The following is a 12,504-nucleotide window of genomic DNA, read 5'->3' on the forward strand; positions in this document are numbered from 1 at the left end:
TTGTCCCCTGTAATTTGTTTGACAGGTGATGGAGGTGGGAGGAGGTCATTACAGTTAGTGCTCTGTACCGAGGCTCTTTGTGTGTGTGTGTGTGTGTGTGTGTGTGGTGGGGAGGTCTATGTGTGCATGTGGATATGGGATTAGCATCCAAAAGTGAGAAAGACACCATGTTCCCGTTTTTCCTTTTAATTAACAGGGTGACTCACAGGCTCAGCTCAACTGATGCAGCGCTTCCTAGAACAGATGAGTATTTATTAGGCCATTTGCTAATAAAATGCACCATGCTAACTCACTTCTGAGTAAGGCTTGTGTGCAAAGGAACGTTTCTACTGACGGAAAAGACTAAGAAAACAGAAATACACCAGGTGTGCATGTATAGTCAGATGGGGCCCCTTTTCTTAAAAACGCTCTACTGAGTATGCTGCAAGGTTTTCATGAAGTGAGCCAAGTGTATCAAAGCAAATACATTTCAGTAAATGTAATAACAACAACATTCTTCCCTCCTCAGACTCTACAAAGAAGCTAAAGGATGTGCTGGAGGAGTTTCACGGCGAAGGAGTCCTCTCCAAATATAACCCCGAGCAGGTGTGTCTGTGCCACAGTTCCCTCCTCCGTTGTGATTTATGTGCTTTTATCCTTTTGTTCTGTATCCGTCTCACACTCAGACTCTGACGCAGCTACCGTCCGAGCACACACAAACACGCTGTGATCTTAGACGCTCATTAAGTTAAGATTCAGTGTAATATCGATCGGCAAAATGTTCAGACATTCCCTTTTTACCCTTTTAGATAAAGGCTGCAGTGGACATGCCCTCAGATTCAACTTAAGCACCTGACATCAGCATACGTACTTTTTTTATGCTGCCGCCTGGACTTTAAACAGTCTCTTTGTCTCCAATATATCTATGCATCACAATCTAAGCTCTTTTAAATGACCCATTTCTACATTTTTATGTAGATCCAGTGTGAGAAAGGAAAGTATGAGTATATTTACAGTTGTAACTGAAACATTGCATACATAGTTTTTTTTGGTGTAAAGCAATAGTTTAAAATGGACTGATGTGCATTGATTTGATAGGCTCATTGACTGACAGCTCTTGCAGGATTCATTGTTGTTTTAACAGCAGAAACACTGTATATGAATTTATAAAAGGTGAGTGGTGGTAATCTTGAACATCCTCCCTCTTACAATGCTGGACTTACTGTGCATCTCCAAGCGAAAAACAGACTGATTACAAAACCACAATAATCAGTTTCAGCTGGTGTGTTTGGATTGGTATTATCACCACGCCATTTTTTTCCTGACACGAGGACGTGCTGCTCTGATAAATGATCACAATCAGAACGTACAATGTGACCACTCAATTGTTGTCACCTGCTGAGCTGAGTCACAGCTGATGCACATCGTTATCAATTAAGTCACTAGAAAACAAATAGCTGCGTCACTACTGATAAACATTTTTGTATCATGACTCACAATGTTTTTCTACACTGGTTATGACAATCCCAAAAAAATAACATATATATATATATGATATATAGATATAATAACAACATGAGTTTTGAGCGAGTGATTTTTTCCAGTTTTGTTTGACATTACACATTTTAGCACATTTTGAATGGACAGTCAGACATTTTTTCACCTACACATCTCCACAACCACATTCTCTGAGCTGTGCAGTTTTCAGCTGCTCTAATAGTAAACTTTAATGCAAAATGAAAAGTGAAATCTACACCCTACACCATGAAAATGGGCTTTCAGAATACTTTATTCTCATAATATAAAAAGGTAAGAAAAATGGTAAATTCAATTCAGAGAACAGACCAAAATGAGGAGTACTATTTAATGTTGACACTACCCCATGAAATGATATGTCTTGATTAAGAAAGCTGTTTGATTTGATTGGAGACTTTAATATTCTTCTTAACCCTTTATTAGATACAGTCAATAGGAAAAGAAGATGGAATACTGAAAACTGTAAAGACCTGGGACTGATTAAAGTATCCATGCATGGATCAGATCCAGGATGCATTTTTTATTCTGTGCAACACAGAGTCTGTTATTCTGTTTCTTTATGTACAAGGATGTACACAGATTGAACGATTGTAGGAAAGGCCAGAGGAACCTTTCAGACCACTCTGGGGTTTATCTAATGTTACATTAGATGGTAGACAGCGAAAAACATGTTCAACAATCCCACTTTTAGAAGTTGGAGACAGACCTAGGTGTATATTTACAGGAATTGATAATGTAGAGGTCAATTCTAGTGTATTATGGGATGCAGCCAAAGCTGTTCTCAGGGGGAAGATAATAGCCAGAGCAGGATGGCCGTGTGCAAAAGATAAAAGCCCAAAAATTCTTAAGACTGCAGGAAAAATGAAGAGATCTACAACATGCACACATTGTTAAGAAAGATCCCTCTATCATAAACCAGATAAGAAATGTCAAGCAGGAAATAGATAAAATACTAAGTGAGGAAGTTCATAAAAACAAGAGGTTTATAAACTTATCAGGTTAGAGACACTGTTACAAATAAGACAGTCAGTCTAGGTTAATAGACACACAGCAGCTGAATTTCTGAATTCCTTTAGAACTAAAGACATTAGGTAAAGGAATTAATGATGAACTTGTCTAACCAATGACAATGGAGGAAATAGGTAAAGCTACTTCTGACCTGAACAAGTCACATGGTGCTGATGAGTTCCCCCCAGAAATCCATGCCAGAACATCTGCTCCCTTTGCTGGAGACCTGTTTTAATTATGTTTTAAAACAGCCTCCCCCCCGATGTCACAGCCCCCCCCCCCCATGTCACAGAAATCAGCCAGTGGATGAGTCTATATATGCATATGACTTTATGTTTTTATGATAATGACACATTTCATCCTCCTCCTGTCATCTCTGTCATCTCCACATGCATTATATTTTCCCCCTTTTTTTTTTCTTCTCTCGCTCCTCATCATTATCACCTCCACTTTGCTGCAATCTCCTCTTCTGTATTTTGTGAAGACGTGACTAACAGCCCGGCTGGACGTTTGGCACCATAGGAACCAGACTTAATGTTCACGTAGTCTGTCTGAGGCTGGAGTGTCACCTGGCGCCACGATGACCACTGTGGCCCTGCCTCTGCTATTCGTCAATGTGTGTGTGTGTGTGTACTTGCAATGACTCATCAGTCTGTTTTACCAGCTGTAGTGGAATCTAGTCAGCCAGTTGGTGACAAAGGAAGACCTGTCTTTCTTCCCACTCAGCGCCCACACTAGTCGTCAGGCCACACCGAGGAGGATAGACGGGGAAAAAAGCAACAATGATTGACACGCTAGTCATTAGCGCTGGGGTTTCTCCATTGAACAGATTAGCACACAAGCGTAGCACCATAAATTTGGATGATTGATGAGCGACTGACAGACTGGGTCCATACATTACGGCCACAATGCTCCATCAGACATGACAGATTTATCATTATACGTTCAGCTGAGCTCTCCGTTTGCCGCATAAATGATGAGGCCACATAAAACCTTTTTTTCTATTGATCAGACATGTTCAATATAAAGCAGTTAGAAAGCATGTAGAAATGAATCCTGGGTTTTTAACTGTGTGATATACAAGAGATGCTGATCTACTAGGAAGAGCATGTTAGAATGAACTACCTGTTGTATTGGAAGGGAGGAAAAAGAGAATCAATCAAACAGAGAAAAACTAAATTTCTACCTGGAAATGCAGGATGTGTTATTGTGGCCTGTCCAGGGTGTAAAAGTAGGGAAATTATTAGTGTTTATTCCAAATGGTTGAAAATCTGATTTAAAGAAAAATTAAATCCATGTGAAAATCAATTGATAGAAATGTTCTATAAAAAAGCACAAATACTATTTCTTTGACAGACTCTGGTACATGGTCAGCAGCTTTCTCTCTTATTTTATTTCTGTTTTGTGATGCTATTTTTTTTACTTGTCCTTTTTGCAAGAGCATCAAGTTCACTATAAACTATAGTTAACAACTGTGTTCTTGCAGCAGTGAGACATAAAATCTTTCCATTTTCCAAAATAATAAGCTATATTTAGCACACCAAGGATCCAGGTTCATATTTGTTCATGTCTGGCTTAGTTCCTTCTCGAACTGGCAATGTGGCTCATCACAAATGACATTTTCATCTTTTCAGCCTGATAACATCGTACTTCAGACAGATCTACTCTGCTCATCTGCGATCCAGACAGGACAGTCGCCTCCGTAGCCTTACCTTTTTTAATGCCAAAAGAAAGTCAATCAAATCACTCTGGCAGCCCTCCTGAAATGCAAAGAGATTAAGTGAACCACGTAAATGTGCCATAGCTGCCCTTGGGACATATTTACAGATTGGCAGCCTTGAACGTGAGCCCACTCACAAAGAAAATAACCGGCGGTTAGACTTTGGGCTAAACGTGTTTTCTTCAGGGACGAGAATTTCCACAAATCCATCTGGGTATACTTTCAAGGCAATCTATCAAAATATCAACACAGCTTTTTGTGGGTTTTATATCCAGTGTATCTGAAGATGTATGTGAGAACAGCTGTGTGTGAGAGAGAGAGAGAGGGAGAGAGAGACATGCTCTAATGTGAATGTGTGTTTTCTATGGCATGTGCGCACATTTGTCTTGAACTTGCCGTGCTACACAATGCGCAGCAAATTAAAGTCTCGTGGTTTGTTTGGCCAAATAAGGAGAAGAGAGTGATATGAATAATGTCTGGCGAGCTCTGGGAGCTCTCGGGGTTAGGTCAACAGTGTTGAGCCGCGGGAGGATCCTCATCACGGTGTGTTCTCCTGTGACGGGCGTCAGTTACAACAGCTCCAAACCCACCAAACAAAAGCATATTTCCACTCTACGGCTTGACGTGAGAAAGGGATAACTTCATTTTGTCCTATTTTGGTGCGAACTAAACGCTCCCCGAGAGGAAAGGGGTTCAGTCTGACCATACGGCCTCATTATGTTTGTATTTACTTTCACCTGAGCTGTTTAAAACCTTAAAATCTTCACCACAAGGACTGATTTAGCAAACAAATGGCACTAATACACTTCTTCTGGATTCATTTCTCCAACAAACTGTTTAACCAAATTCACATGAGAATACAATTTATTTATTTATTTAGGGTAAAGGAGAGGTCAGGCCTACTGACATGTAAGAATATGTTCTGAGAGCGGTAGTTCATTCAGTTCATGCTACAGTGTGATGGTGCGGTCAGTCATCACGTCATTTACTGTCTTGAATATTTGTGGGTTTATTGACGATAGCTGAAAATAGCAAGCAGACCTTAAATAAGGTCCTGGATGCCGGTGGTGAAGGAGAGATGGAAAGACAGATAATGGGAGTGATTTGGGTGTGCCTTCAGAGATGTAGAGATGTATACTGATAATTAAATGGAAAAACTTTATTAAAGGATAAAAAATGAATATATTCCAAGGTTAAATGTTTTCATCAAAAGAACAACAACAACAAAAAAACCATAAAATGAATCCTGAACAACCAACTCTAGCTACTTAACAGAACAAATATGCTTAAAATAACACCATAAATAAAATAATTAAACTACACACAAAAATAAAATCTGTTAAAAATGTTAAATACAGTAGGAATAGAATATGAAGAACAGATAGGAACATGTATAGATTGTATAATGTGGCGACTTGAGATGGCAGGAAAAGCACAGGTGTAACTCCTAGTATTAAAGCTCAATGTGAAGACTTTTTCATAGTAGCATATTACTACAACTCTGTGGTCACTGTGGTTTTTATTCTACCTTTTCAACAATGAAGAGGAAATCATTACTTTCCATGTGTTTTTCAGTCTTCTGTGGTTTGAACACAACGCCCTTTTTGTTACCGTCTAATGTCATCAAAAGTGTAACACACTATTAAGACTTTTACTGGTTGCTCTGTTTATGTGTGATATGTAAGTAAGTGAAGCTGCAGCATGCACAATGCCAGGATCCTGGATCTGGTTCACCAAATGCTAAATAACCATCATTAGTTATATCTTTGTTTGACCAAAAATCTGCCTGAACAGGTTTATTTTAAGTCTTTACTTCTGCATCATACTGTTATTTGATGAATCACTTTTAATTTGAAGTCTGAGTATGTGGCAAAGACTTCCTTTGGGGGATTTTAAGGGGTTGAATTGTGCAACCAGATAGCTTCAACCTTTTCAGGTTCTGGATGGGCTTGTTTGGGGCGAGTATGGCACAGTCTCTGCAGAAACGGGGAGCAGGGTCAGCCTGGTCTGACTGACACACTTACCAACATATAGCTAACCCCTTCTCTTCTTCTACCCACCTCTGCCTCACTCCTTCCTCCTCCTCCCTCTCCTCTTCATTGTTCCGACTGTTAAACAGCAGCAAGACGTTCTCAACCAAGTAAGCCTCAGCCCGGTGGGCTCTGCATGCTGTGTGGTGTCTGTGTCAGCAGACTGCATGCGCATTCTGTCCACTAACATAACATAACACCGCCTTATCCGCTACAGATGGTGAACGAGGGGAAATGGTGGAAAAGGCCAGAGTGCATTGGGTTGTTGAGTTGAGTTCAGTGCCACTATGTATGTACCACATGCATATGTGAGTGGCAGCTGAGGGAGTGGGAGGGGGGTGGGGATGGGGATGGGGATGGGGGTTTTGCAGGAGGTAAATGGAAGAACAATTAACAACCTACATCTATGTATTCAGCATTACAACTCAGGAATGTTGATAAAACATGATTTGCTGTCTATACTTTATTCTTTACGTCATGTCTTTTTTTTCTTTTTTTTCCCCTTTTACGTCATCAGGCCTTCCAAGCAGTGAGGGTTTTTTTTTATCTTGATGCAGCTTCCAGCACTTCCACTCTGCCCTTTCTAACCTTCCAGACATATTCTGTGCCGGTCAGCTGACTGCTCAGACAGACTATGTGATTATGATATTTAACTGACCTTCAAACTTGGAGCAGGGAATGTTTTCATATTAGTGGCTTAAAACAATATTTTCATTAAGCTGCTATTTTTATAAAAGTATTGAATTTCCACACCATATCAAGGCTGCAGACCTTCACACAGAGGGCAGCTCAACTTGAAGTCACATCACATTTTTCTTCTTTACTCATTGTTCTAACAAATTAATTGTCCATCTGTGATTTAATGTCAACTTCACTCACATATATACTTCACTGGTTCTGTTAACCTGCTTCTCCCTTTTCTGTCCTCTGCAGCCCATCGACTATGAGGGTTTCCAGCTCTTCATGGCCACTTACCTGGAGAATGACATCCCAGAAGAGTTGTGTCAGCACCTCTTCACCTCCTTCAAGAGCAAGACAGGAGGCTGCTCTCCTGATCAGTCTCGTGCAGGAACGAGCTTACTGGGTAGGCTGGTTTCTTAGCTTGGGTCAGCACCGATCACATCATTTAACACGTAATCTATTACAATTTGGCAAAATTTAAAGGCCTTTTAACTCTGACTAAAGCAGTAGCACTGAAAAACATCTTCATCTTCAGAGTATTGTAGGTCCTCAGTGCCTTGCTCAGTGCAGTATCTTAACTGCGGGTACATCCCAACACACCTTTATTTGATCATTCCTTGTTCCGACCTCGATCACCATCACCAACGATGTTCCAATTCCCTTTTTTCGGCTTTGAGGAGCGAGAAGGGATCCCTGAGGAGGCTTGAGCAAGGACACATGAGAGTAGCCGATGGAGAATGCTTTTACCATATCGATACATCCTCTACTTGATATTGGTTAGCGATTGGACACTGCAGCTGATCAGACTGCTCTGATACTGCTCTGATGACAAATAACAGATTGTATGTGTTTTCTGACTCACAATTATTGGATCTGTATTAACATAATAGGTCTGTTTAACAAAATAACTAAGTAACTTCATTATGGTTGTTTATGAAACATTATTAAGATGTTTCTTTTAATGTCATTTTTCCTTTCAATTTGAATATGAATAATATGATGATTAACTGAGTTAAGTTACATGTGAGGCTGAAAATCCCTGTGCGTTGCATAGAAACTATAGTGTCAATCTGAGATACATTTCCATAATTTCCACTTTCCCCAAAACATTTGGGCTTGTAATCATAACGTAGATTATTAAATAATGAATTGACAATCAGAGTATCAATAACTGCAGAGGGAATTCTCTACACATTGATTTTTATTAATGTGCAGATGCAGTTTATTCCAAACCATCAAAAGTAATGGCATAGCTTCTCAAGACAAGTGACAGCTGATCCAGATGTGCTGCCATCTTCAGAGACAGATGTCGCTTCAGGTGATGGTTGAGAGGAATGGAAGTCTCATTCATGTGGGTCATGTTTCCTTGTTTCCTCTATCTTTGCATCTTCAGCGGGAGAGGTTAAGATGCAAACATGGACACAATTAGGAGAATTGTGATGTGCCCTGTGTCTGCCTCCGCTCTTCCATGTGAGGGCTGCGTGGGCTCTGGCAGTGGGATCTGCCTGTCTGCTCCTTGCTGCAGAGCAGCTGAGGGGACAGATGGACTGTCGAGTTAGAAATCTATTTCTGTGGTCTAATGCTTGCGAAAGTAAGAAGCAACAAGTGTAGTGAACTGAAATGTGAGTTTATGCAGGAAAGTCCCAGTTAGCTTAATTTGTGATGTCCCAGGTTTGACTCCATCTGGCTACATCATTTCCAGCAATTCTGCTCACACTATGTGCCATCATTCTAGTGTAACTTCACTGTAAATGAACCAATAACTGCAGTAATGCCATTTAAATCACATTTGCCACACGCATTGATGGGTGTGTTATATTGGATTATGACAGAGGCTTCAATCAGATCAATCCTTACTTGTTTTCCATTCTAATGTACTATATTAACTGTGCTTTTGCATGACGGGTGGAGTGTCAGCTATGTTTGTCCTCAGAAATTACCTCTACACACCCGCAAGATAATTCAGCATATGAATGCTGGGAGTTGAGGCTACTGAGTTTATCAGGATGTGAAGTAAGGTCAGAGGAAGACAAATGCTGAAAAAAATGATACAGTGCTGCCATGTTTAGTTATATTCACATTGTGCAATATGGTAATGAAAATATTAATGTTTTTGCCAGGATTGAAATGTAGTGGCTGTAATGTTATATCATTTTCCCTTTTCTTTGAGACTTGGCGCACAAATGCATGAATAATGCTGCTCACGTCATGGTTACGAGTTGACAAAAAGCAAGAACACCATAAGTGACATATGTTTGAAGAATCCCCCTTCAGCATTTTGCAAAAACACATTCAAAGCTTGAAAGCAAAACACATTGGGGAGTTCACCGGCTGCTGTGGATTCTGTTGCTGCTACGAAAGTGTGTTTGAGATCAAGTTCCTCAAGGGGAGCCAGTTGATAGGGCCTGCAGTGCCACCTGGTGGTAGTCTTGAAATACATGACTAGTGGTCAAGTTATTTATCTTCCAATGTGTTTTATTAATGGAAGAGGTTTGACTCTCATTTCATCATAATTTTTCATCTGGTATGAGGAAGCTGTAATGTCAGAAGCTCCCAGTCAAAGGAAGAAGATGAAATATAACTTCCAGTTATGCTGTTTGAACAACATTAGAGGAATGCTTAACTATGCTTTATGTGCTACTTTGTCTTATATCTCTTTAATCTTTTCCTCCTGTACCATGGCATGTAATAGAAGCCTCTATGTGGTCCCTTTTAGGATGTAGAAAAACATTAGCTTTCTGCTCTTGACACTAATCAGAGGATTGAAAATAGGGCTGATATTCTGGTGTGCTCACTTACTGTAATTCAGCTTGTCTCCTAATAATTTTCTCCTCACAAAGTTCTTTTAATCTTGCAGCCATACAGTAATTATCTGTTCTCAAATAGTATATACACCGATCAGCCAAAACATTAAAACCACTGACAGGCAAGCGAATTACATTGATTATCTTGTTAAAATGGCACTTGTCAAGGGGTGGAATATGTGAGGCAGCGAGTGAACAGTCAGTTCTTGAAGTTGATGTGTTGAAAGCAGAAAAAATGGGCAAGCAAAAGGATCTGAGAGACTTTGATGAAGGTCAAATTGTGATGGCTAGATGACTGGATCAGAGCATGTCCATAACGACAGTTCTTGTGGGGTCTTCCCAAAATGCAGTGGTCAGTGCCTACCAAAAGTGGTCCAACGAAGGACAACCAGTGAACCTGCACCAGGGTCATGGTTGCCCAAGGCTTATTGACGTGGATGAAGAGTGAAGGCTAACCCATATGGTCAGGTTTTTAGTAATTTGAGCAGGTAGCTCAAATTGCTAAAAAAGTGAATGCTGGCTATAATAAACAGATGTCAGAACACACAGTGAATTACAGTTTGCTGTAGACCGGTCAGAGTGCCTATGCTGACCACTGCCCAATGCCCACCACCCAAAGCACCTACAGAGGGCATATACGCATCAGAACTGGACCATGGAGCAATTGAAGAATATGGCCTGATCTGATGAATCACGTTTTCTTTTACATGATGTGGATGGTCAGGTACGTGTGAATCTTTTACCTGGTGAAGAGATGGCATCAAAACACTATGGGAAGAAGTCAAACTGGCGGTGACCTGCGTCCAGGCGAGGGACACGAAAAACCATTCATAGAATTCATCATAAGGCGGCTTTTGAGCTACCCTTTGTCTGGCCCCTCCCCCCCTGTTTGCCATGGGAGACCCTACTAGGGGCATAAAAGCCCCTGACAACTGAGCTCCTGGGGTCATTGAGACACGCAAACCCCTCCACCACGATAAGGTAGTAGCTCAGGGAGGGGGCCTCCAGGTTCGCCAGATCTCAATCTGATTGAGCATGTGTGCCATGTGCTGGAAAAACAGTTCTGATCCATGGAGACTATACCTCACAACTTACAGGACTTAATGCTACTGTCTTGGTGCCAGATACCAGAGGACACCTTCAGACGTCTTTTCAAGTCGACGGGTCAGGGCTGTTTTGGTAGCATAAGGGGGATCTACACATTTTCAGGCTGGTGGTTTCAATGTTTTTGCTGATCAGTGTATACAGGACATCACAATACTCTTCCTGATGTTCACTCACTCCTGCTGCGTCTGCTGCTGTCTTTTTTTTTCTTTGAAATGTTGACTGACTGCAGAAGCTCGTTCCATTGACGCAGGCATCTCTATTCAGACTGAAGTGGCCTGTGCCCCCATTACAGGTACCAGAGTTGGCTGACTGATGTCGTCTTAATGGGACAGGAGTCCTGCTGGCTATAACCTCCTGTTCCCTTGTCTGTGCTGTTGTTGTGTTGATGTGAGTTCCTGGTATTTTTCCTGTGGATCAGTGGATGACTTGATGGTATTTTGGCTTTGTGAAGTACTTCTGTAAGGTTTTGACGTCACTGCTTCCTGTCTCTCAATGCATCCTGAATTTTTGTATTTGGGTTGATGTTGTGTTTATGTTTTCCCCTTACAAAGCAGCAATACCTACATTTACCAATTGTTGTTGTATTTAACATCCCATCCCTCTCATTCTCTACTATTTCCGTCATTTCTATTCAACTAAATTTTTCCCTTCTTTCTCTCATTCTGTCTTTCATTTCATCTGTCCGTCTCGTTCGGTGTCTGCACCAAAAAAGGGATGAACGGTAAAAGCATCCTGTCTGCAATGGGTCGACATACGCCGGAGCACTCCAGCGTGATGAGCACAGCGGGCTCAGGAGCCACCACCTCCCCTTGTTCATCTCGCTCCTCATCGCAGCATTCAGGGACAGGAGCCCACACACCTGGGGGGCCCCAACGATCACCCTGCACCAAGGTCAAAAGCGCAGAGAGTAGCAGCAATGCCCTGACCCCCAATGCTGGTCCTGCCAGGTCTCCAGTCTCCCCCAAACTTTCACCAGGTGAGTCTACTGAGTCAAGATGCACTACACATTAGGATTACTTCTCAGCAGTGCTTTGACAGGCTCTCATCACTCTAACAATGGCCCAGTATGGCAGGTACCTGTTGCTATCACCAAAAATCAGTGCTGTAAATTATGCCGACCCTTTTAGGCCATTAAGTGTGAGGAAACCAAGCCTAGAGAGTTGTGTGGGTGTAATGGTACAGTTAGATTATAGGTTGGTACAATACATGATACAGCATTCACCAATACATATGCTCGCAATATCTTTAACAAAGTTGGAATGAAAGCATGGAGTTACTATCTATTTCTGTCCATTGAAGCAGAAAATGTGCAAAAACAATTCCTGTAAGTTTCACCTTTCTTCATTTTTATAATAATTTTTCTCAACCTTGAAAGCAGCAGTTTAACAGAATAAAACACAACCAAAACAGTTTAAGCATATTTTCCCAAACTGATTTTAAATCTGTGGAGGAGCTCAAGAGCATTTTTTTAGGAACAGAAGCTTCTCAATGTTTGAGGCAGCAGTTGAGAATTCAGTAATTCTCAGTATTAATAGATGACATGTAATTGCACCTGCTGGCATATAATGTTTGCAGATAAACTGTCACATTTTTGTACAGCAGTATTTGTACCACAGTACATTACGTTACACCACTACTG

General features: G+C 41.1%; 1 protein-coding gene across 2 annotated transcripts in view; it reads left to right on the forward strand.

Moving 5' to 3' along the window:
• The window catches only part of LOC128368401 (diacylglycerol kinase beta), an 82,218-nt gene that overhangs the window by 6,557 nt on the left and 63,157 nt on the right, over positions 1 to 12,504 (forward strand). For both annotated transcript variants that reach the window (XM_053329196.1, XM_053329195.1), the window contains exons 2-6: positions 509 to 585; positions 6,363 to 6,383; positions 7,207 to 7,357; positions 11,095 to 11,157; positions 11,578 to 11,841. In XM_053329196.1, coding sequence (XP_053185171.1) covers positions 509 to 585; positions 6,363 to 6,383; positions 7,207 to 7,357; positions 11,095 to 11,157; positions 11,578 to 11,841 — 576 coding nt within the window. The remainder of the gene's footprint in view (positions 1 to 508; positions 586 to 6,362; positions 6,384 to 7,206; positions 7,358 to 11,094; positions 11,158 to 11,577; positions 11,842 to 12,504) is intronic.

This window comes from Scomber japonicus, chromosome 11 (assembly GCF_027409825.1).
Source record: "Scomber japonicus isolate fScoJap1 chromosome 11, fScoJap1.pri, whole genome shotgun sequence".
In the NCBI taxonomy this organism is placed as follows: Eukaryota; Metazoa; Chordata; class Actinopteri; order Scombriformes; family Scombridae; genus Scomber; species Scomber japonicus.